Consider the following 25,721-nt stretch of genomic DNA (forward strand, 5'->3'; position numbering starts at 1 on the left):
CGTTATATTTACGTGCATACAAACTCGACGATAGGGGCGACCATTGCGGTCAGCAAAAAGTACATGTGCCCGCGTTTGTAATAAATGGCATAATCCAAAATTTATATAAGCTGAAGTATATATAACAAAATGTTAATGTTGTGTAACGGAATAATCTTTTAATCTTTTTAGGCTTAAAAAAATCTTTGTTTCCGGTAACGTGCTAAAAAAAATAGGGAAGTTCGGTAGGAATTATTTTTTTTATATTTTTGTTTATTAAGAGACGTTTCGGAAATTATTTTTGTGTCAAAAAAAATTGAAAACAAATAAGGGGGCTTTTCCTTTAGAGCATCAGTAAGTTGATTTGTAAGATCACTGACCATGTTTAAAGCATGGAAAGTGCAGTTTTGCAACTTCTTGTTAAAAAGTTAAAAAAAATTCTCCAAGGCATTTTTTACGCCTACTGGTTGGGAACCATTTTTCGGACAGCACCAGTTTCCGGACACATGTAATATCCGCTTTATTTCTTTGTTATTCATGTAATTGTTTTATCTAGATCATTTAAATGTTCATTCTTCATGTCTACAACAATCCACTATTTCATTAGGCTGTATAATATTTGTGTTTTTAATGATAACTCACCTGCGTTTAAAGAACAACTTTCTGTCTTAACGGGGCATGAAGATAGCATTGCGCATGTGCAGAAGTTCACACATGCCGGGGTATCAAGTGGGGAAGAAATAATCAAACTACTTAACGATTGTTTGCTGATAACATATTCTACTTTTAATTTCACGCTAGAGGTTACGTAAGATGCAGGGCTGTCGATTTTTGCACTAATTTTACTCTATATCTATTGGAATTATCAAGAATTCGTATAAGACGAAATTCGAGTTTTTATAGTCAACCTCGGTTTGCTTTCGTAGCTGCTATTGAACGTCGGGTTATGTTTCATGTGCAATTTTGGAGAGATGAATGATAAAGAAATGTGTAGAAATAGTTTAACTACTTATTTTGATATCAAATTAAAAAGAAAACACCGTCAAAATGTTTGTCCGGATACTGGTTTACCTGACGGGAAAAATAACTTATTTTAGTGACCCCATTTGAGGCCCCATGGAACCCATATTTTACGTCACAATGCGATGCTGATTACAACAGTGGATGTGGAAAGAGCTGAAGTTTGTGCAGTGTAGGCTTCATTTATGTCAAATATTTCTTTAGGGAATAATGGCGCCGAAATATGAAAATGTGTCCGGAAAATGGTTCCCAACCAGTAAGCTAGTGCCGGAGTACTAAATGTCTGATGTTATATAAAATCTCTCTAAATATTTTCATATGGAGTTGCATGTATATTGTTGTGTCTTTTAGTAAATGTCCAATAAAGCAGAATCTATTTAAGATTACAAAGGACACGGTGTCTGACTTTGCGCTGACTGTACACCCAAACAACTACTTTATCATTGATGGCATGCCATCTTTCATATATAGCTATTTTCTACTAGTGCCAATTCGACGGTTGCCGGTTCAAATCCCACTGGGATCATAATCATGCCTCGTCAAATTAGTACTGGTTTCCCATCAAGCCGACAATAATCTTTCAGTGAACACTAGACACAATATTTTGACGTGTTAAATATTTTATCTTACTTGTAAAACAAGCGCATTTTCTGTTATTAATTTCTTGCAGTCTTTGTTTTTGTTAGGTTTAACGTCGCACTAACACAGTTATTGGTCAAATGGCGAGTTTTCAGCTTTGATGGTGGAGGAAGACCCCAGGTGCCCCTCTGTGCATTATTGCATCACGAGCGGGCACCTGGGTAGAACAATAGGCCTTCCGTAAGCCAGCTCGATGGCTTCCTCGCATGAAAAATTCAACGCACCGAGTGAGGCTCGAGCCCACATCAGTGAGGGGCAAGTGATTTTAAGTCAGCGACCTTAACCACTCGGCCGTGGAGGCCCCCAGTTTCTTGCAGTATCGGGCTTCATTTGAGTATGGGTACATTTTTATGTTTGTGCAGTAACTATTAACTTTTGACGAGTATTCTTGTAGGAATTTGCTATTATTTACAATTCTTGTTTTTCCGCATTCAAATGTAGTTCTGTACCAGTGAGTTGATATTTTTTCAAGGATATTTGTTTGTTTCTGTGTAAGCTTGACATATTTTCACGAGTAAACACCAGATGCAATATTTCCACCAGTGGCATAGCCCCGAGTGAAAATGTAAGACATTGTGTTCGTAAGTGAAGGATATTTTGATCTTACATGTAAAACAAAAAAAATCTTTTTATTTCATGTTTTGTCTAAATGTACCCAGTTTATAATTTCTTACCTGTGAGAAATATATATTTGATATTTTTCATATACATTTCACTCTAATATTTCAATAATTCACTAAAAATATGGTAAGAATACAAAAACCTTTGAAGATTTTAGCTAATAAAATTATATTAAAAAAGGGTCATCATAAGAACCGAACGAAAATGTTTACTTAGCCTAACACTTAAAATAGCGTGCGGTATTTCAACAAGTATTTGACCCTGTTCGTTTCAGGTAGTAACGTGAATGAAGCGTGGTGAATCACAAAACCACGAATCGATAGAATGCAGTGTCGTACGACATAAACTAGAACGTTTATATAGTTTTCATATTCATGATTGGTTGCAAAAATCACAACTTATTTTGGAATATTTGGAAGGCAGTGTAGCATATAGTTTAGTGTTTTGGATATTTATTATAAAATTCATGTGTATTAATTTGAATTAAGGTATGTATAACACTAAATACCGCATTTGTTTAGTTCCGTTTCCAGGACACCTGACCAACACGTGCTTGAATCAGTTTAAATGTTGCATACCGGGTGTTAGCCGGCTTTGAGCTTTTGAAGCAGCCTTGGTAACGTGTATTACATTGATGTCACTCAAATTCATTTCTGTACGATATAAAGAAATCTAAGAAGGATTCATACATACAAATTGAGCAACGGATTGTCAATACGTGTATAAATGTTTACCGATCCTTTATACCTAGTCAAATACTAGGGCGTTTCAGGACAGCATGATAACTTTTGGCTGTCGCTGTCCCGTTTGAACATGGCAACTACAAAATATCAAATCGAGAATAAGTCATCCCTATAAGCCAAATGGTTAAAGCAATCCTTACAATTCGCGGTGCATTAAGAAATAATCTGCGTTCAAATCATAGAAAAAAACAAGTATGCATTCTTATTACAGTCTTTGCATTTATGATTGCAGTTTACATTATCATATATATACATATGCAGACAAATTGTCAGGATTTCTTCGATTTCACAGGATTTGTTCAGCTGTAGTTTTCCAATGGGTCGTGGGGGAGAGAGACGAGAGAAGTTAGGGGCGGGGCAGGTTATCCCATGGAGTGAGGTGGAGAAACATTCGTCTCGTGATGACCGGTGGATAGTTATTGACGGTCACGTGTACGACGTAACGGAATGGTCCAAAAAGCATCCCGGTGGAGCAAAGCTTCTAGGTCACTACGCTGGACAAGACGCTACTGTACGTATTAACTCGTCAAATTCATTAAACTCTTAGTTTGCGCGATTCATCATTTCTGCTTATTCTTTGCCGTCTCAAGTGTACTCATGCCAGCAATCTAAATAACAGAAGGAAATTATTTTGCAGTATAGTTTTTGCATGCTGGTGAACATATAAAAGTTTCTCATTTTATTATATGAGTATGAAACGCTGAATTCATCAACATCTCTCAGTGCCTGCAGCAGTAACGGTACAATTACTGCTAAATCGTTTGTATATTCAGTAAATATAACTGTGTGTAACAGTTTTCTTGCTGACTCACAAAGGGCTCCGTAGTTACACAGGTAAATAAATAAAATCTGGTGTTAGAACCCGATGTTTATTTTTGTATACTTTGTGTGAAGGTAAATTAAATAAATGGTGACATTCATAATGAAACTCGCCTGACGCATTCGGTTATCAGTTACAACCTACACTATCTGTATACTTTGCCCCACCCATCGTAGCTTTATAACTTCTATGTTGGACTTCCTTTTAGTTTATTTTAAACGACCTGGCGGGGCGGGGTTTCGCGACGGTCCACTGCAATATTGTGCAGCATATGAACAAAACAGAACAGAATACCATTATTTGCATAAGCTAGAGATTAACTCCGCCCCGCCAGGTCAAATAAAACGCACTTAATTGATATCTAACAAAAAGGTCCTCAGACAACACTTTTTTTTATGAAAGTTACTATTTAAAACTTTCATAGGTAAACATGTTATAAGCTATACAACAAGCATCTGAAGTCTACACTAGAAATAACAAGTCTTTTAGAGGTTTTATTGTTTATTTAAGGTTTTATGGTCAGTATCCTTGAATATAGATATGCTTAAAGAATTTGTGCAATAAACAATTAGAATAATGTTTTAAGATGAAAAAGTGGGCGGGAACTGAAAAATAGTTACTAGGTAAGGGTTTTATTTCTCGCCCTATAATCTTCAGGCCTCTAACCACTAAACTACGGAATCAGTTGAAAAGTATCTAAATCCAAAGTAATTAATACACTCACCTTGAACCCGAATGGGTCGCACACTCATTGTGGTGAATACGAGCCGCGCCATGAGAAAATCAACATAGTGGCTTTGCGACCAGCATGGATCCAGACCAGCCTGCGCAACCGCGCAGTCTGGTCAGGATCCATGCTGTTCGCTTACAGTTTCTTTAATGGCAATAGACTTTGAAAGTGAACAGCATGGATCCATGCTGGTCGCAAACCCACTATGTTGATTTTCTCATGGCATGGCTCATATTTGTGTTTTGTTATACAATGTCCAGTAATCGTAAAAGATGAGCAGACTTGAACATCGTTCAACATGACCTTTGATTTTACTGAGTGTGTGACCTTGAATAGACATGACTGAAGTTTTGCTCTTTATATAGAGCTACCCTGACTGTCCGTGTCAAGTAGACTAGTGAAATGTTCGATAAGGTGCAAATACAAACCATTGCGTTGTCACAGGGCGGCAGCGTATCTTGCGATCTGCACTCCGTCATGTTAAGATTTAAAGGATGCGACAACGAACGTAACGTCATTTAACTTAACTGACAAGGCTGAAAATGTAGGTCCGCATATTATCACGACGAACATGCGAAGTCATACAAAACTGCTAATTTGACCTTAGATCTTTGGTGCTGCCCGTCGCCTCATTATTGCTATTGGGGCCATTATTATCATTCAAGATTCAGAGCGGACAGACAGACGACTGGACCAAACACTTAAAAGAACGACTGGAAGTATACGTTTTTTCTTTACTTATTTGTTCAATTGTTCTTGCAGAATACTGTGTCTTCGAAAATAAAGTACATTCTGTTCTGTTCTGTTCTGCTCTGTTCTGTTCAGTTCAGTATTGAATTAACATGAACAGTAATTGTTTCCTTTAATAAGACTTACCGATTTGATAAAAAAGATACGAAAAATGACGATAAATTAAATAAATAATGATATGATATGATATAATATAATGTAATAAATGAATAAAAAAAAGAGAGATAGAAATGTTGACAAATGATCTCAATGGCCGTTTGGGACACACAAGTCCAATAATGAGGTTAACCTAGCTAAATCTGTTGAGAAATATGACAGAAAGACTTACAAACCTCTTCTTTGTTAATTTTCAGTCATTATCAGTGGAGATCCCAGACAATATGACGAATCACTGGGCAGGATTATTTTTTGATTAAGTATATCACGGATTATACAATACGACCATTGTTGATTGGCGGTGTTATAATTTAGGTCAGATCGATTTCGAAATTATTGTCAATATTGTCTCGTAGTGTATACACATTTATACAAGTGTTTGTGATCACGACTGATTGTATAATCGATTTATCGCTTATGAAATAAAAAAACAAACACACTTCCATTTTGTCATTTAGTAAATCGAGTTCACGTTACAAAGGTTAAAACCGGTTTGCAATCAAATTGTTTTGAACTAATCATTCGAAGAAAATATTTACACGCTCGCGCACCATATTTCCTTGTTCGCCCGCCCGCACACCAAAGTTCTTGCTTATTCTCTCGCTCGCACACAAATTCCTTGTAAGGCCGCTTCCACACCAAAGTTGTCATTGCTTCTTCCCACCCCTTTCGCCCCGACCCCCGCTTTGGTCGGTAGTCTACAGAACATTCAATCTGACTAAAGTACTTGATCTTCTAAACGAAGATCTGAGAACGACCTATTCACATTCGTCTTCTGTATATTTTGGATTTCCAGTATTGCTATTTTTATGTTATCCAATCAGACGACTTGTTCGATTGTCAAAGGATAAGAAAAATATGCGGTTATTCTAGGACTCGAACCCGGGACCCCTCGCTTACAAAGCAAGTGGCCTACCGACTGAGCTAACCGGCTATCTGATACATAACGACATAAGAATTGTAAATATCAAAAGTCAATGCTACATGTAGATTTGCAAGATGTTGCAAGCTAGGCTCTGATTGGCTAGCGAAAGAGCCGTCAGAACGAGGCAATGAATAGGTCGTTTTCAGATCCTATGCGTAGCGTAATATAGGAGATGTACTTTAGTCAGATTGCAGAACATTTTATATATAATCTAGTTCTGAGTGACAAATTTCATCGCCGGCAAAGTTTGAATTTTTGGCCCATTAGACATTGTCGGTTTATGTGAAGTCTGACTGTGAACATCGAATACGGACTGTCTAGGGAGCGTTTCAAAACACATTTATTCATTTGTTGGTTTGTTTTGGTAAGCGCCGTTTTTTACAGTATTTCTGTTATGTAACGGCAGGCAGTTGGCCTAACCAGTGTTCCTGGATTGTTTACCGGTACAAGTTAACCTGTTCTCAGCAAGTAACTGTTGCTGTTTTTTTTTTTTTTCATGGAAAATGTTATGCCTAAAATGTACCAAGCAAACTATTTTTAAGTTGCTTTAACACAGTGACAAATCGCACCCATTAACTGTGCATACTGAAATTAGACTGATCGGAGACCATGTTATTACAGTTTGGTGATCATCTGAAGTTCACTTTAAGCTAGTGTTGAAATTTTTAAACTCTCACTTTTTATAAATGTGTATCCATAGTTGATGAAACTGGTAGAAGCCGTGCATTTCATTTTCATGTGCTTAAAGTGCGCAATCCTAAACAAATTATCCTCTTTTTTACATTATTTTCTCGATAGTCTCTTATACATGAAAGTGCTCTTCCATATATAATCATGCTTGAGAGATATTTCATAAACGATTTTTCTCTCTTGCTGAGAAAATAAAACGGGGAAAGTAATGTTAACTTCCCAACAATGAAACATATACTGTAAGGGCGTAGCAAGCGGTGAGAAGGGAGGGGTGCGACGGGTGCGATCGCACTCCTTTTTCGGCAAAGCTTCCATTTTTCATTATATCAAAATATCCTTGGATGTCCATTCTTTTTTATTCGGCTCGCTACGCTCGCCAACTTGCCTATATTTACTATTATTGACGCTGTAACCTTTATATAAAGTTTGATGATGATTCTTTATATTATAGAATATGATTTTTAGAAAGGTCAGAGCATTACTTTTATGCGAAACTGATTAATATGTATAACTATTTACCTTTTCACAATAGCTGAATGAAATGTATATAAATGACAGTTTACATTTACATTAAGTTTCTAAAAAACGATGTAAAATAAATAATGTAAACTTTGTAACTGAATACTGAATGAAATTTTTAACGGTGTTATGTGAACTTTAGTTCATATATCAGTGAAAAATTGTTTAGCGGCAGGACCCATACCTAGGTTTGCTACTCATTTTATTCAAAAATTATTTTAAGAGAAATAACTCCGCAAACAATATTTCGAGCGGACGTGCCAATGATATGCTCAACAAGGCTTTATACCAAGCACTTCCTACTATCATTGAAAGCTGGACTAGAATTTTGAAATGAAGCGTTGACAAAAATTTCTAGCAGGGCTTTTTCCCCTATAAATCTACCTCCAGTAAAAGGAGGTAATCCCAAAGCAAAGAAAGTATTTTTTCCACAATTCTGAATTAAGTATACCCAAATTAGTGTTCTGCTCAACCTGGGGCTAGAGGGCGTGGACGGTAGCATGCATTTCCACTACCGTCCATGAACAGGCTCAATCAAACCGAGCCTGCAACATTTTCGTTTTTGTCGTGTTGAGCGACCTGTGAAGTTTCCACTTTTCTCTATTTTACCTTTCTGAAATGCAGTCCATTAATATTTTAAACAAAAATATCTTTACATAGATTTTGTTTATTTGCAAATTTTCTCAAATAAAACAATTTTCAAGAGGATTTTCCTAATTCCACTGGTGTTGATGACGTTCCCAAAATGATGAAAAAGGACCTGTCTACATAATTTTTATCTCTAATAATGAATTAATATTAATTCGTCAAATCATTCAACGTACAATCCATAACTGATGAATAATATAGACCTGCAACTATCATTCCTAAGACGTTTCAGTCAAATCATACAAACAGTATAATAGGAGTAGTCCGAACATTTTTTTCCAGTAAAATGAATAATGGACATAAGTCCGAGAAAATATTTAGAGCAGTATGTACCAACGATATGCACATCTTATTTCAATAAATCCCTTAGGCTTCAATGAAATTTGGAGATGAATTACAGAAAAAATCTCTTCATAGACTTTATGTATGATAATCAAATGGCCATTACTCAGTACAAGATCATTTAAATATGAACCTCGTGATACATGCTCAGCTAGAATTTGTACGGATCATTCCTATGAAATTTGTTTCAAATCCTGCTAATTATAAAGCAGTTTGGACAAATTTCATTCAAAAACTACTTTTAAGGGACCCTTACTCCACAAAAAACCGAGGATACGCACAACAAGGCTTCATAATATCATTTCTGTGAAGTTTAAATCCTAGCAGAGGATTTTGAGAAGCTAGATCAGGCTATATGAAGACGGACAGACGGACTTACATATGACGAAGGCAGAAACGAAATGTATCAAATGAAATGGGAAACACAGTGTATGGAACTTTTGTAGAATTATTATCTTTTTTTTAAAGAAATCTTATTCTAAGTACATGTACATTTTGGAGAGCTCTTGATAAAACACTTTACTCATGCTTGGTTAAAACAACTCTTCTAATGTCTTATGAGAACATTCCTTTACTAACATTCATTTATATTGTCCCAAATTTAATTACTTCCTATACAAACATAGAACATAACCAAGACTCAGTTCCATTCAGTCTGTTTATATAATACTTGAAGACGTTCTGTCATGAACAATGTCAGCTAATGTAAGTTACTAACAGTGAATGAAATATTAGTATGCCTTGAGAAGACCCCGAGTATTTACAGCACATTCACAGTTCATTGTCCACATCAACTTAAGCCGACAATATCTATTAATACATAACACACATAGTATAACCACATATAAAAGTCTGATGTATGATATTACTACATTTTTTTTGAGTATGTTAAAGTTATTATATTTTAACGAAATCTGCAAAGATGCCTTGTGGATATAATTTATACACGACTGAGTGCACGTCGTCTTTTCAGAACCGGATAAAATACAACGTTAGGACTGCTTACATATCATTTTCCATTGATGATTTTCTCTGTCTGCTCACTCAAGTATAAATAGCGAAAGATTATCAATGTTACATGTGTATGTAACTTGTGTTCATGCTGTAATCCGTGAGTGCTATATAAGCGTAAACATATAGGCCAACTAAATTTTCTTCCTTGTTTTACAGGAAGCGTTCGGTGCTTTCCATACTAATTTGGACCATGTGAAGAAGTACCTTAAACCAATTCATGTCGGGCCTGTGGAAGGTTACGTGGATCATGAAATGAACAAAGATTTCAGAAAGTTGAAAGAAACAGCAATTAGAATGGTAATTTAAGAACACCCTTCTGTAACAATTATTTCTGTGTGTTTATATATTTAGTCTCAAGCGAATTATTCTTTTAAAAACATTTGCAACTGAGTGCGACCGTTTAGATTATAATCTTAATGTTAGATAGTCCTTTGGTGAAGGACTCGTGCATTTGATTTTGAAGATAAATCAAAGTAAACGTCTATTGACAAGAGAGTAAAATTGCATGTTTTGAGCTGACCGTACAGCTGCATGAACAATCACCGTCCGTTTCTTAAAACAAGCCACATGTGGTATTCAACATATTCAAGAAATAAATCTACCCATAAGGAATTAAAATTCCCCGATATTTGAAATTTTTGTAGGTAGTATTTTTTATATTTACATTTTTACTTTTGCTTTAGATGTATAAACATTATTTTGTTCTTTCAGAAACTGTTTGAACCAAGCTATGTTTTCTACTCGGTTACTTTAGGACATATACTTGTTCTACAAGTTCTTGCCTATCTCGTGTTTCTATGGTATGGTGTCCATTTCTGGACAGTGGTCGCCTCATTGATAATGTATTCTACCGCCCAGGTAAGACCTTTCTCCGTTCAAATTGAAGCCGCGATAAAATGTCAAAATCTGTGCCAAAAATGTTCAAGCAAAAATTTTCTGTACGAAAATACCCAACTTTAAGTGCTGTACGTGACACTTACCAGCTACGCTTTAAACAAAATTGACATTGTGTTCAGGATTTTTACTGTTTGTTATAATAGATATGAAAATGCAGTCACATTTTTGGAATGTTAATACATTATGTAGCTAAGCAATTGACTTTATGATTTGATATTTTGAGTTGGGGTTTTCCCCCGACCAGCTGTTAACTATCGCTGTTTCATAACATTAGTAACGTTACTGGACTGTACATAAAATCAAAATTGTGAGGGACCGCCTTGGCCGAGTGGTTAAAGTCGCTGACTTTAAATTACTTGCCACTTACCGAACTGGGTTCAAGCTTCACTCGGGCGTAGCATTCTTCATACTGGGAGCCATCCAGCTGGCTTACGGACGGTCGGTGTTTCTACCCAGGTGCCCGCCTGTGATGAAATAACGCCGGAAGGGGCATCTGGAGTCTTTCTCTGTTATGGAAAGCAGGAAAGTCGTCATATTATGACCTATAATTGGGTCGGTGTGACGTTATACCGAACAAAAACAAATACAGTTAGCTTCAAATGTTATATAAAGGTTGGCTGTTATATAAAGGTTGGCTTTTTGTTAGGTTTGAAAGTAAGACAATGCCTTTTCTCCGATTTTCCACTTTTAATGGCGGAAAGATACACCAGATGTACACTTACAAACATTCCGTATGTCGACTATGTGGGAGGTTCGGACCATCAGCGGCCACTGATTCGAAATAGGCGTCCTTGTCTATTTGGTCAAAGAGGAACTCTTGCAATTAATATGACAATAGATTTGAGTGTGATTGGTTATTGCAGTGACCACCTTGTACTTTCTATTTCAGACACAAGCAGGATGGCTGCATCATGACTTTGGTCACCTGTCGGTGTTCAAGGACTCCAAATCAAACCATTACTTTCACCATTTCATTTTGACTTTCTTTAAGGTAATATTTCAATAAATGTTGAGTGAATGTAGGATAAACAGATAATATGTTTCGATCAATATTCAAACGGAACGTGCAAATTAAAACGTAACGCCGCCGGTCGTATTATGACTGACTGCTATAGCTACATGAACTCGGCAACTTCATAAATGGCGGTTGGGGATAAAATGCATGGGCGTTCTTGGCCGTGTATTATAAATATATACCGAATTGGAACTACTGAACTGCAAATACTTTCTCAGAATTTAGTTTTGTTTTCTATGTCTTCCACTTTGGTTGAATTAGCAATATCTTTCACAAATGTTTTCCATAATTAGATGGCGTACAGAATTTAAATTTGACCTTATCAGTTCATGGTCAAGATCATCTATTCCGCTGTGGCCGGATTCTTCCGTTTGAATAAAGATACACTGGCTGATGAAAGTGGTATTAAATAGTCAGTTTCAGTGAAGAAAACCAGTGCATTGTCATGTTCTCACAATTTCATTATATTTATTAAGACTTTTGTATTTTCTTCTGTTCCAGGGCTGTTCCTCAAGCTGGTGGAATAACTTACATTATCAACATCACGCTAAACCAAATGTGGTCAGTATAATTGTTATATAGCCTGTACGTAGACGAGTTCACAAATCAGAACACAAATACACCCACTTGCTAACATGTTTTTCCAAAAGACCGAAGTATATTGTTAAAGTTTTGGGTTATGTAAGGTTCAAAACTTTAAATGCGATCGATATTATAAAAGGTCACTTTACTATAGGCTAGTGTACAAAATTATTTATTCTATAGTTCAAGGTTAACACTTAAAGGCATGTACTACAAATACACTCGTCAATATCCGAGTGCAATATTTTGCTTTGTTTTAAATGAATTGACTCGCGTGAAAAGAATATAAAATATATTGAACTTGTCAGCCCGTTAATAGAATATAACGTGTCTGTATGAGTAGTTCAGTTAAAATTCTTCTGCCAATTTGTATGCGAAGCCTATGCTGAGCTTTCTTGATATGATTCTGTCTAAGTAAGATTCGGAAACAAAAGATTTTTTCTCAGATTACGTAGATAAAATATGCTGCTCCAGTCTTGAACAAATTCATCAGACAGTCTTTGCTCAAACATTGAGAAACAAACATTAACAAAATTTAGCATATTTCTAGAAAGTCATATCAAAGTAACCAATTTGCATACGCCCAACTGGCATATGATGACGCGTGCGTCAGTCGGTCTGCTCGTCTGTCCGTTTGTCTGTCATATTTCGTGTGCGGAGCATAACTCGATAACCATTCAAGGTATTGACTATTGATTTTAAACTTTGCATAAAGGTAGGTGACGATGAGATGATAATTATGCATCGCGCATAAAGCAGGTTGGTAGGTCAAAGATCAAGGTTTCAACTGGAGTTCAAGGGTCAAATTCGTACCTGATTTTTCATGTGCGGAGCATAAATTGTTAACTATTTAAGGTATTGATTGTAAACATAGCATTTAGGGAGATGATGTGCAGAGCGCATGGACCTGGTTGGTAGGTCAAAGGTCAAGGTCACAAATGGAGCTCATAGGTCAAATTTGTCCTTCATATTTCGTGTCAAGTGCATAACTTAATGCCCATTCAAGGTATTGACTGGAGCATAACTTGACAACCATTCAAGATTTTTTAAAATGGCATAGAGGTGGGAGACGATGAGACGATTTGGAGAGCGCATGAACTTGGTCGGTAGGTCAAAGGTCAACACCACAAAGTGAGTTCAAATCTGGCCTTTGTATGTTGTGTCAGGAACACAAGTTCAAACTATTCAAGGTATTGACTTTAGAATTGCAGTACAGGTGGGTGGTGAGTAGGTAATTTTTGGAGTAAACAATCCACATTACTGCCCCACGTCCAACTGTCTTCCATTTTACACCACATGCACACACAAATCACTTTTATATTCTTGTGCATTAGTATTCGATCGAATGAACCAGGCCGGTAGGTCAAAGGTCAAGGTTACTGCAAGGTCAAATATTTTATGTCTAGAGCATGACTTAATTACCATTCGAAGGTAATGACTTCGACCTTGGTATATAGATAGGTGGTCATGAGACAATGTGCAGAGAGCACATGAACTTGGTTTGAAGGTCAAAGGCCCCTACCCCGACCGAAAAATTCACTTTTAGTTTATTGTGCTCCAATATACAATCACCGCCGCTGTGCAAAACCCTCAACTCCGCCCCCAACCCGCATTACATCCCCGTCTGACACACACACCAAAGCAAAATCTTTAAATTTTTCTTCCCCCTCCTTTGATCTAGGACTTTGGGCGTATTTTGCCCATTTGCGGAGCTCTTGTAAACAATGCTTAACAAGAATATTCTTCTATTCGTAGCAAAATCGACAATAGTTCTTATAACAATATTATCACTACCCATAATTTTAACAGTATTTTGACGATGCGTATGTATACATTTTTAGCTCATCTGATTTTTTGAAAAAAAAATGATGTGTTATTGTCATCACTTGAGCGGTTGTCGGCGTCGGCGTCGGCGTTGCCTGGTTAAGTTTTATGTTTAGGTCAGCTTTTCTCCTAAACTTTTAAAGCTATTGCTTTGAAACTTGGAATACTTGTTCACCATCATAAGCTGACCCTGTATAGCAAGAAACATAACTCCATCTTGCTTTTTGCAAGATTTATGGCCCCTTTTGTACTTAGAAAATATCAGATTTCTTGGTTAAGTTTTATGTTTAGGTCAACTTTTCTCCTAAACTATCAAAGCTATTGCTTTGAAACTTGGAATACTTGTTCACCATCATAAGCAGACCCTGTACATCAAGAAACATAACTCCATCTTGCTTTTTGCAAGAATTATTGCCCCTTTTGGACTTAGAAAATCAGTTTTCTTGGTTAAGTTTTATGTTTAGGTCAGTTTTTATCCTAAACTATCAAAGCTATTGCTTTAAAACTTGCAACACTTGTTCACCATCATAAGTTGACCTGTACAGCAAGAAACATAACTCCATCCTGCTGTTTGTGCATAAGATTTTAATGGGCCCCTTTTGAGATCTTAAGAAATATAATCCAAGATTATCTCGGTTTATATGTTTTATGTTAGGGTTAATTTTTTATCCTCTGTAAACTATCAAAGCGATTGCTTTGAAACTTGCAACACTTGTTCACCATCATAAGCTGACCCTGTACAGCAAGCAACATAACTCCATCCTGCTTTTTGCAATAATTATTGCCCCTTTTGGACTTAGAAAATCATTTTCTTGGTTGAGTATTATATTTAAGTCAACTTTTCTCATAAACTATCAAAGCTATTGCTTTAAAACTTGCAACAGTTTTTCACCATCATAAGTGAACACTGTACATCAAGAAACATAACTCTATCCTGCTTTTTGCAAGAATGATGGCCCTTTTTAGACTTAGAAAATCATGGGTAGGACAATATTTCTATTACACAAAAAAAATCAGATGAGCGTCAGCACCCGCAAGGCGGTGCTCTTGTTGTAAGGTGGGGATCGGCCTAACTTACCATACACAGCCACATTAAAAGTAGATTGTCTTACACCAAAATAGTCTTACAGAATTTCAATTGTAAATTTTCTAGCTGTTTCGATTTTGTTAATCTCCATATCTCAATCATATGCTGCGATGTATGACACAAATGCATCAACTAATTGTTAACCTATCTTCGGATTTGTATTTTATAAAATTTGAAACAAGAGTATTCAAGGCCCATACAAAGTTTGCATATTAAGATTGAATTAGCGAAATCCACGAAAGTTGGTCCTCCCACGAAAATTACTGATTGAACGGTATACGTGTACATTTACCTGCAGTTTTTTTTTTCCAGATGAACAAGGACCCGGATGTACGTTTGGAGAAGTTGTTTGTTGTCGGCGACGTCATGCCCGTCCAGGTAGTTTTTATCATTATAAACGCCAACTTTCTAGAAAAATCTTTCGAAGTTACAAGCAGTCATTATTAACATTTAATGTTTTGGTAGGTTAGTTGATCGGTAATTTAAAAAAACAGAAAAGTGTTTAACATAGTCAGCGGACTTACAGTCAGTAACAAATTCATTTGAAGACTATATGGAACTATAGGACTGCACAGTGCTTTATGGAATATCAATTTTTCGTTGCTACCTCTTTTTATGCAGCAGTTCGTTTTCCATAATTATGCTATGTACTCTCTCTAATTTGAAGTGTTTTTTTTTTGTTTTGTTTTTTTATCGCGTGAAATACATACGAATGTAGATATATCTGGTTGTGAAAGATCGAAAAATGTTTCGATTTTTGATATTCGTTACGATGTAACTTTCTGATATCTTCACAGTAAATTGAAGAGTTAGCTTTTGCATAAGCTATCTCAGATGCAAAGGAAAGTGCATGCCATTTGATCTACACTGCGTAGCTGCTGCGTCGTAATTATCTTTTTGTAATAGTGATTAATTTCTAGAGTCATCATTGAATTCAGGCTGAATCTTATGAAGATTCGTCCAGATTGTTCAATCTTGAATTCTCAGTCTCAGAGTTGGCAAACGGTACCCTGCTTATGTACAAAAGTAGAGGTATAGGATCTAAAAATAGATTCTCTAACGAAAGTGTTGAATGTCGACCCTCTTTGAACATAGAAATTCACAAATCCTTTTTCAACACAATTTAATTGGGCAAATTTCAACTGTGATGATGCCTTGCAGTCTGTAAGTTAAAATCTGTGATTTTTCGTCGACCACCATTGCTGTCCCGTAACTGTCCAGTATTGTTTAAATTTGAAACAACTAGAGATTTAGGAAGGTAGTAAATTTTCCTTCAAGTTTTCATGAAAGCATTCGAAGTCATACAGAGTACAGTATTCTACCTTACTATATACATTTGTGCAAGAATTGAAACCTGGTAAGTATGCATTGAAATTAGTTCAGCAGCGTTTGTCAATATTGATAAGATACTAACTTGGAATGTATTTAACTCGCAACACGGCGTATCAACATGTTTTTTATTGAAAATCTGCAAGCGTTAATGGCAAAAATAGTATAATGTCGCTGGATTGCTTCAGGTTACTGTTTCAGATGGTTCAAAGCCTCAAATAACTTTAGTTACTTCAGCTCATAATCTATTTATTCGTAATTAACTTTGCTTAGATCTGATCTAAAGCATATTAATTATTCAGGAACGGTACGTACTATAATTGGACTGCCATTTCATCTGATGGTAATGCAGGTACAGAGACTTCGAAGGTTCTTCCGCTAATAACTAGTCTAGTCTAAAATATGAAATGATCTGGGCCTTTATGCATTGTTGTGCATAGATCTTGTGAAGATATGGTTTTAAGGTTCCTCGTTAGTCTGTCTAGTCCAGGTCGTAAATGCAGGGTCATGTGGGTACAAAAAATTTCACCTGTTCGATGTAGTGTGAAGGACTGAAAAAACATGTAGGGTTTCATGTCAGCGCTTTTTTTCCCATGAATTTTTTACACTTTGTAAATCATGATTTAAAGTGTCACCTATGATACTGTCTTTTTTGAAAGGTCGTACCATTAAAAACGTAGTCAAAGTAAATTCAAATACAATAAAAACCCGTTCGCCTGATCTAAGAGAATTACTTTGGATTGTATGAAAGTTGTATGAAATTCATCTTGATTTTTAACAGTTTGAAAGTCAAACTACGGTCTAAAATTCAGGAATCGAGTATTGTTAAATATTATAAACATTTTCCTTAACCTCTGCTCGGCGTTGGAGGGCATACATTTTTACAATGGTATTACTTCTCAACAAAAGTCTTTTTATCATGACAGTATGCTGACCTTGATAAATACTAAACATTATCAACCTTGGTCACTGTGACAATCCTAAAATTACTCTTAGATAAATCTGCAAGCAATTAAGTTTTAGCTCACCTCACTAGTGCAGTGATTTGTGATCACTCTCGTGTCGTCGTTCGATGCGTCAAACATTTGTTGCACGTAGTGGTTCCCGTTATGATATTGTAAATTACAAACTGACACAACGTGTACACAAAGTCCGTCCTTCTGAAACTGCAGTCCAATAATGGTTCAAATTATGCCAAAGCCAAAATCGCTATTTGACCTTCTGCACATAGCACTATATTTTTGATTGATTTACCAACTTGACAAACTTGTCACAAAATCTTGGTTTTTCTTGACTGCAATCCATTAGGTTCCAAGTTATGCCCGAAACGGGCCAATGTAGCAATTTTGACCTTGTCTGACATCAGCTTCATTTATGATATTGATTAACAACTGACACAACTGTATCACCAAAGACTTGGTTCTATTGGAATGGCCAGCATTAGCCATTATGGGTGCAATTATGGCTCCTGATATGGGCAAATTCTTTTGACCTTTCTGCACAATATCCTTCACTTATGTTTGAATTAATTAACTTGCAAAAATTTTTCCATTAAGATTCATTCTTTGTTGCAACGGGCCAGATCCCATAATGAGTTCCAATTTATGCCTGAAAGCCAAATTACTATTACTTGTGCCAATGAAGTTATTTTATTTGATATTTAATTTAATGCAGTCAGTCATGATTGTGCTGAAATATTAAACGATTTCGACCAGACTTAGTTCAGTATATTGAATTTCTTCAGTTCTCAGTGAGTTAGGCATACGGTACCCCTATTTAATGTAACAAAAGTAGAGGGTTAAGAGAATATCCAAAATATATGAGTTTTCTCTAACGGAAGAGTGTTTGAATAGTCGACCCAGTCTTTTGAAAAGAAATTCAAAATCCTTTTTTTCTAAACACAATTTTAATTGAGGCAAAATAATACTACTAGGATGAGATGCCTTTGCAGTCTTGTAAAAATTAAAATTTGTTGATTTTTTTTTTCAGTCGGACCACCATTGCTGTTCCCTGTGTACTTCCAGTTTATGTTGTTTAGATTTCAAATCACTAGAAGATTATGGAAGGTTAGTAAACTGTTTTCTCTTCAAGTTTTTGAAAAGCATTCGAATAGTCATTTACAGAGATGTACTAGTATTTCCTATCCTTACTATATACAACTTTGTGCAAGACATTGAAACCTTTTAAGTATATGTATTTGAATTTTCAGCATGCTGTTTTGTCAATATATTGATAAGATACTAACTTGGAATGTTATTTTGTAACTACAGCAAACACGGCTGTATCAACCAATGTGTCTTTTATTGACAAAATCTGCAAAAGCGTTTAATGAGGCAGATAAATAAATAATGTCGCTGGGAATTGCTTCAGGGACTGTTTCAGATTTCTAGAAGCTCGTAGATGAATCTTTAATTACTTCAGCTCATTAATCTATTTTTATTTTCCGTAGTTTTACTTTGCCATTTAGATCTGATCTATCAAGTTAATTTAAATGTATTCAGAACGGTACGTGTACTATTAATTGACTGCCATTTTCCTTGTAGTTTAAAATGCATGTACCAGAGACTTGGGATTCTTCCGCTAATAACTCTTCTTATTAAATATGAAATGATCGGGGTCTTTTATGATTTGTTGTGCAATGATCTTCGTGAAGATACGGTTTTAAGGGGTTGTCCTCGTTAGCTCTTGTCATTCCAACGCCGTAGAATGCAGGGTCAGTGGTACAAAAATACATGTTTCACCCTGATTCGATTGTGTGTGAAGTGTGACTGAAATATTGAAAGTAGGGTTTCATGTCAGCGCTTTTTTTCTCCATAATTTTTTTTTTACACTTTTTTTGTATGAATCATGATTTAAAAGTTGTCACTATAATGTTCTTTTTCTAGTAGCGTAACCATTAAACGTATTCAAAGTAAATTTCGAAATAACAAGTTAAAATCACCCCGTATCCGCCTGAATTATATGCAGAATTACTTGAATGTATGTATACATGTATGTAATAAATCCATTTATTTTTAACATTGCAAGCAAACTTTACTTCTTTATATTTTCAGGAACTGAGTATTTGTTTAATGTATTACATAATACATTTTTACCTTCATATACCTCTGCTCGGCGTTGGAGGGGCAGTAGCACATTATTTTACTATGAGGTAATTTAAATTCTCAACAAAACGTTCTTCTTTTTACAGTGAACAGTATGCTGACCTTGATAAATACTAAAACATTAATCAACCTTGGCACCTTGTGACAATCCTTACAAATTTACTCTTTAGATAGATCTGCAAGCCAGATTTAAAGTTTTTTAGCTCACCTGTCACATAGTGACAAGGTGAGCTTTTGTGATCACTCTTCGTCTGTCGTCCGTCCGTGCGTCAACGATTTCGTGTCTGCACGATAGTGGTCTCGTTTATGATTTTATTTTAACCAAACTTGCACACAACGTGTATCACCATAAGATCTCGGTTCCTTTCTTGAACTGGCCAGATCCCAATAATGGGTTCCAGAGTTATGGCCCCTGAAAGGGCCAAAATCAGCTATTTTGACCTTGTCTGCACAATAGCAGCTTTATTTATGATTTGATTTTTACCAAACTTGCACACAACTTGTATCACCATAAGATCTTGGTTCCTTTCTTGAACTGGCCAGATCCCATTATGGGTTCCAGAGTTATGGCCCCTGAAAGGGCCAGAATTAGCTATTTTGACCTTGTCTGAACAATAGCAGCTTCATTTATGATTTGATTTTAACCAAACTTGCACACAACTTGTATCACCATAAGATCTTGGTTCCTATCTTGAACTGGCCAGATTCCATTATGGGTTCCAGAGTTATGGCTCCTGAAAGGGCCAGAATTAGCTTTTTTGACCTTGTCTGCACAATAGCAGCTTCATTTATGATTTGAATTTAATCAAACTTGCACAAAACTTGTGTTACCATAAGATCTCAGTTCCTTTGTTGAACCGGCCAGATCCCATAATGGGTTCCAGAGTTATGGCCCCTGAAAGGGCCAAAATTAGCTATTTTGACCTTGTCTGCACAATAGCAACTTCATTTATGATTTGATTTTAACCAAACTTGCACACAAGTTGTATCACCACAAGATCTTGGTTCCTTTCTTGAACTGGCCAGATTCCATCATAGGTTCCAGAGTTATGGCCCCTTAAAGGTCCAAAATTGGCTATTTTGGCTTTTGAAGCCATATAGAGACTTCATTTATGGTTTATTTGATACAAACTTCCAAAATATCTTCAACAACAATAAAACTTGGATTCCATGACAAATCAGATCCAATCGTAGGTTCCGGAGTTATTTTATATCTGATTACCTCCCCTGATTGTAGTCAAAATGGATTTATATCAGTAAGTCCTTATAGGACTTATTTGAAATTTCATTATTATCATTAGTTGGACTGAGTCAATCAGGGTAGATAACTATGGACTGATTTTATGTCAAATTACCTCCCTTTATTTCAAATTAAAATGGGTATATCTCCGTAACTAATGAAGATACTGATCTGAAATTTCATTTATGTCAACAGATTTATTTGGCAGATCCTTCTTTTGTTCACTTACAATAATTTTCTTTTTAATTACTTCCCTTTTACGTTAATATAAATAGCTTATTTTTAGTAACTTTTTTATTATTGGCCGTAGGGAAAAACCGAGACCACTTTTCTGTGGTACATAATGGATGGTACCTCCAATTTTTAGGTGTATTTTGACATATCTGTACCTTGTAAGAATTTTTTTTTTCTTTTTGGTTAAATTTCTTTCTTTTGTTGTTCCTGTCCTTTGGACTTAGATATTTTTTCTGAGGACCTTCTTGTTCTCAAGTGCAATGATAACAGGTGAGCGATAAAGGGCCATCATGGCCCTGTTGTATAAACATATTGTCCATAAATGTAAGTACTTCTAACTTTTTTGTGTTTGATTTTCATTTTCATGTACTAACATACCTCTCATGTATTTGGTTTATCAAAAAGAAGATATTTTGTTTTAGATGTTTAGAGAGTCACTGGTTTACCTGGGTGTCACAATCTAACCATATTCCCATGGACATCAAGGCAGATGAGGCCAGTCCCTGGCTCAAGCTGCAGTTGAATGCTACTTGTGACATAGAGAAGTCATTCTTCAATGATTGGTTTACAGGACATCTTAATCATCAAATAGAACACCAGTAAGTGAAATTGTAATTTTCCAACGTTATTATGTATAAAAAAGGTTGATTTAAAAAACTGAAAGCGGGAAACATTGCTTTTAAAAAGTTGTTGGCAATTGTGCCAGCAAATGACCTTGAACAAACAGTGGGTTCACCTGCTTAGCTCAGTAGTACTGACTACCGTAATAAGAGATCTCAGTAAGCTGGCGACGGAATGTCATTCTCCCCACGTGTCATTCATGCAGGGTTTTCAGTCACGTGCGAAAAAATAGTTAGAACTCTGGTGCCGAACCTAGGAAAACACGTGCTTAGTTGTTGTGAAATGTTGATTACTGACAACACTATGTAATATGTCTGTAATATAGTAGGAAACTATGCAGCAAGTTTATAAAGAAGTATTAAATTTCTACACGCAACTAATTTTGATTTTCATCGAACGATACCTAAAGTATTTGACAAAGATTTGTTTTAATTTTCGTTGAATGGTACGAAAATATTAAACAGCGGTTTGAATTATAACAGTATTCAAGACGAAAGCTTTTTTAATGACTCTATCTTGAGGTGATTTCATAGACAGGAGCTTTCCGATACGTAAATAAAAAAAACTGTAGCTTATTGTCATTGTATGTAAATTTCAGCTTTTCCCTAACAATGCCTCTTGTATGAGAATGCATTATGAGAATGTTTAGGGCAATATATGAGTAATACATATAGATTTATGTATTTGTTTTTGAAACTTTCAGTCTATTCCCGACTATGCCACGCCACAATTTGTATAAGGTGGCGCCCCTAGTGAAATCCTTATGCGAGAAACACGACATACCGTACATAGTGAAACCTTTAGGACAGGCATTCGTTGATATAGTCAAGTAAGTTTAATACGCAAGCATAATCATGCATTACAACTTTTGTACATAATTTGTTCAATATTGATATACTTTTTTTCTTTACGACATTCGTCCGTTTTAATTACAAAGGGATAAATGATTTGTAGAATTTGAATAAAAAGTACCTTAATTCAATACAGGATTAATGTATCAGCTTTCATGTAATAGAATATTGATATTGGATGGCGACAATTAGACATTACAGGATTATTTTTAAAAATGGATTTAATTTTCCAACGTATATTTTATCACACAATTTTAAGTCATTTAATTATTCTTTTCCTTCTTCAGGTCACTGAAGTCTTCAGGGGATCTTTGGCAAGAGACATATAACGAGTTTCACTGTCATTAGGGCGTCTTAAGATACAGGAAAGAACTTTTAGGGAACTAATTTATATACTTATGGTTGTTGTCTAACCCTTTTGCTAAAAAAAGATGTTAACTTTAATTTTGAAAGAAAAGTTTGAAACATGTTTTGAATTTAAAACCAGTAAGTGACAATAACTTATGCTTTAGATTTTTTATGAAGCCGGACTAATATGTCCGGCTTCAAAATCCTGGAGAAAAAACCCGATCTCTCTGTTACAATATTAAAATTTAAAACAATCTAAAATTATATCCTGGGGTATGAACTTGAAAGTGTCTGACTGCTTATCTGTTGAGCCCCTGTAAGATCTTTTATATTTTTGTATCCGTATACTTTAAATATGCACATATGTAATTGTTAACGTATATGTTGTTATATGTTATTTTATTTGGCATCTGTTCATGATTATGTAGTATGTTGATAGGCAAAAATGTTTTTCACATTTATACACTATTTTTGATAAGATTTTAATAGGTAATGGTTTTGTATTTCTCAAATTTTACAAGACTTTCGTATAAAATAAAATTCTTGCAAAAAGCGACTATTATTCAAAGCAATTGTATCCGCTTAAATTATATTTGATTTATTAATTTGTAATTGTTTGTTTTAGGCTTTCGTATTTAGATAGAAAATATCGCACTGCTGGCATTACATTTTTTTATGTTAATATTTGGAAAAAATTATGAGTTGATGAAGTCTGTTATTAAATTTTTAACTGAAAATTTGTGTTAATGAAATATTGTAGGTTTATTGTTGTAGCCTTTGCGAGAGATCTGAGCTTTTTTCTATTTTATCTGCAAATAAAATGAATATCACCTGTATTCCTCGAATGCTTCAGAAATGAAAGGGACACTATTTTATTGTCACGATGGATTGCAGGGTTATATTAGTGATCATTTATTTACTTTTATACTTAACTTGTTTTCTACATCCATATGTGGTATATACATCCATATTCTTATTTGGTACACACATTTGTACATTCATCCATTTGTGGTACACGTATTCATACAATATGAAAGTTCACTTAAATTGTCAATAAGTTGAGACTCGTGTGCCATGTATGGAAACAGTTTTAGTATTCGTTAAACATTTACAATTGCGAATCTCAAATGGTGCTATCTAACGAACATTTGACACATGAACTCTTTTAATTTGTAAAGTTTACAAATAAGCAGTCTGGCCGAAATGCTAGCATGCTGTTTTTATTTGCTTCCGGTCCCGTGGCTTCAGAAGTTTAAAAATACTACTGATAAAATAAACTGCAGGTGAAGCGAGACGAATTTTTGTTTCTAAAATCACTGATGTCTCAGTTTTAGGCTATCAAAATATTTTATCCGAGGTTTGTTCGCTCTTTTCATAACCAAAAAGTAATCTTGGTGAATTATATAATGCGGAAGCCTTTGTGTGTGTGTGTGTGTGTTTTTTTTTTAAAAAAAAAGATAAAACCTGTACATAGGCCTTTATAAAAATGTTCAGAAGTTCGGTTAAAGTAACTGCCATAGACTGTACATGCTTACAAATGCTGAACAAGTCATACTGGTCAGTCTCCGAACACACTGAAAACCGTCGTGTGCATCATGCGTGTTTCGAAGATGCATTGTAGTTATTACACTCGCTCCAACGAATGTCAAGAAAAAGAAGGGCCGTCTCTCTCTTATCATTGGAAATTGTTTTAGAAAATTGTTAGTTTTTTTCTTGTGTTGTCACGGAACAGACTCTGACACAAAATTGGGTTTCCTCTACAATGACATTTAGGTGGACTGGCTAGTGGCTGAAACAGTTGAAGACAGATCATGACATTCGAGCCCATGCCTCGGTACCAAGACTATAAAACCCTAAAGAGCATCCCACTTCCAGACCACTATCAAGTGTTATTTATTGTGTGCCATATATGTAAACAGCTTGATAAGACTTTTAGTGAAATCTGTACGTTCCAATTTACGAGCATTTAACATGAGATATGAGTAAATATGTAAATATTAGTTATGAAGTCAAGGAATTCAAAGCGTTTTTAACAGAAAGCAACAGCTTCTATTTTTAAGAAACAAAACGCCAAAATGCATTTCAAGCAATGTTTCTGTGTAGATGACAAAATACTAACTGTCTTGAAACTTGCAAATGCATTTAGGGAACTTATGAAGTGGCAAAAATGTTCATTATCATATCCGAAATAAGTTAACTGTATACAGTGTTTACGGCTTAAAACCGATAACATTTCCTGACAATACCATATAAAACTTCATCAGTTTATAAGGGAAAGAATGAAATGAAACCATTGACTAGCAGATAATCCTTCGAATGAAATGCAGAATTCGATATGATTACATAAAATTACTTGTCATAATGCACAATATTTAGTAAGTATTACTCATTGATTTCATCAGTCTTCCCAAATGTTTTCCCTGTGATAAACTGCTGAATATCCTTGAAAAATACTGCTTTATCATTTCTACATGTATATTACTCTCTTACAATATTAAACAACAGGTATATGTACTACATCAAAATGGGGTAATTGATTCGTATTTGTTTTGGTCTGTCTGAAGTATTTTGGCTCGACTGTTCGAAGAATAGCAAGAGCTATTGGACTCACCCGTGCGTCGGCGTCCGCGTCGGAGTCCCGATTTAGTTGTTTTTGTATGTAAGCAGGTATCTTAGTAACCACTTAATGGATTGAATCTTCGAACACTTATTCACTGTGATAAACTGACTTACAGTACACAGGTTCCATAACCCTATTTTGCTTTTTTACAAAATTATTTTATATTCATTCAATTGACAAGGCTGTTGGATAGTCGGGCGTTGCTGGCCTCCGACAACTGGTGACACTTATTATTGACAAAACAATTGAGTTAATTTACAAATGATATATCTATATATTGAGCCTATTATTTTAAATAAGTAAATTTATGAAGTTATAAAAGTCATTTAGCGAGTAAATGGATGAAATTGTAAGTGAAAGAAATGTCATATTG

The 25,721-nt window shown here is 35.3% G+C and overlaps 1 protein-coding gene across 1 annotated transcript; it reads left to right on the forward strand.

Moving 5' to 3' along the window:
- The first annotated feature begins 2,522 nt into the window (after positions 1-2,522).
- On the forward strand, positions 2,523-24,022 carry LOC123563593 (acyl-CoA Delta-6 desaturase-like). Its single transcript, XM_053533529.1, has 12 exons — positions 2,523-2,747; positions 3,295-3,513; positions 9,753-9,893; positions 10,308-10,454; positions 11,383-11,484; positions 12,010-12,069; positions 15,314-15,447; positions 18,309-18,396; positions 19,384-19,481; positions 21,331-21,507; positions 22,233-22,358; positions 22,668-24,022. The coding sequence occupies exons 2-12, from the start codon at positions 3,319-3,321 to the stop codon at positions 22,726-22,728; spliced, it is 1,329 nt and encodes a 442-aa protein (XP_053389504.1). The 5' UTR covers positions 2,523-2,747; positions 3,295-3,318; the 3' UTR covers positions 22,729-24,022.
- Positions 24,023-25,721: the final 1,699 nt, after the last annotated feature.

The sequence above is a fragment of the Mercenaria mercenaria genome, chromosome 2, assembly GCF_021730395.1.
Source record: "Mercenaria mercenaria strain notata chromosome 2, MADL_Memer_1, whole genome shotgun sequence".
Taxonomy (NCBI): domain Eukaryota; kingdom Metazoa; phylum Mollusca; class Bivalvia; order Venerida; family Veneridae; genus Mercenaria; species Mercenaria mercenaria.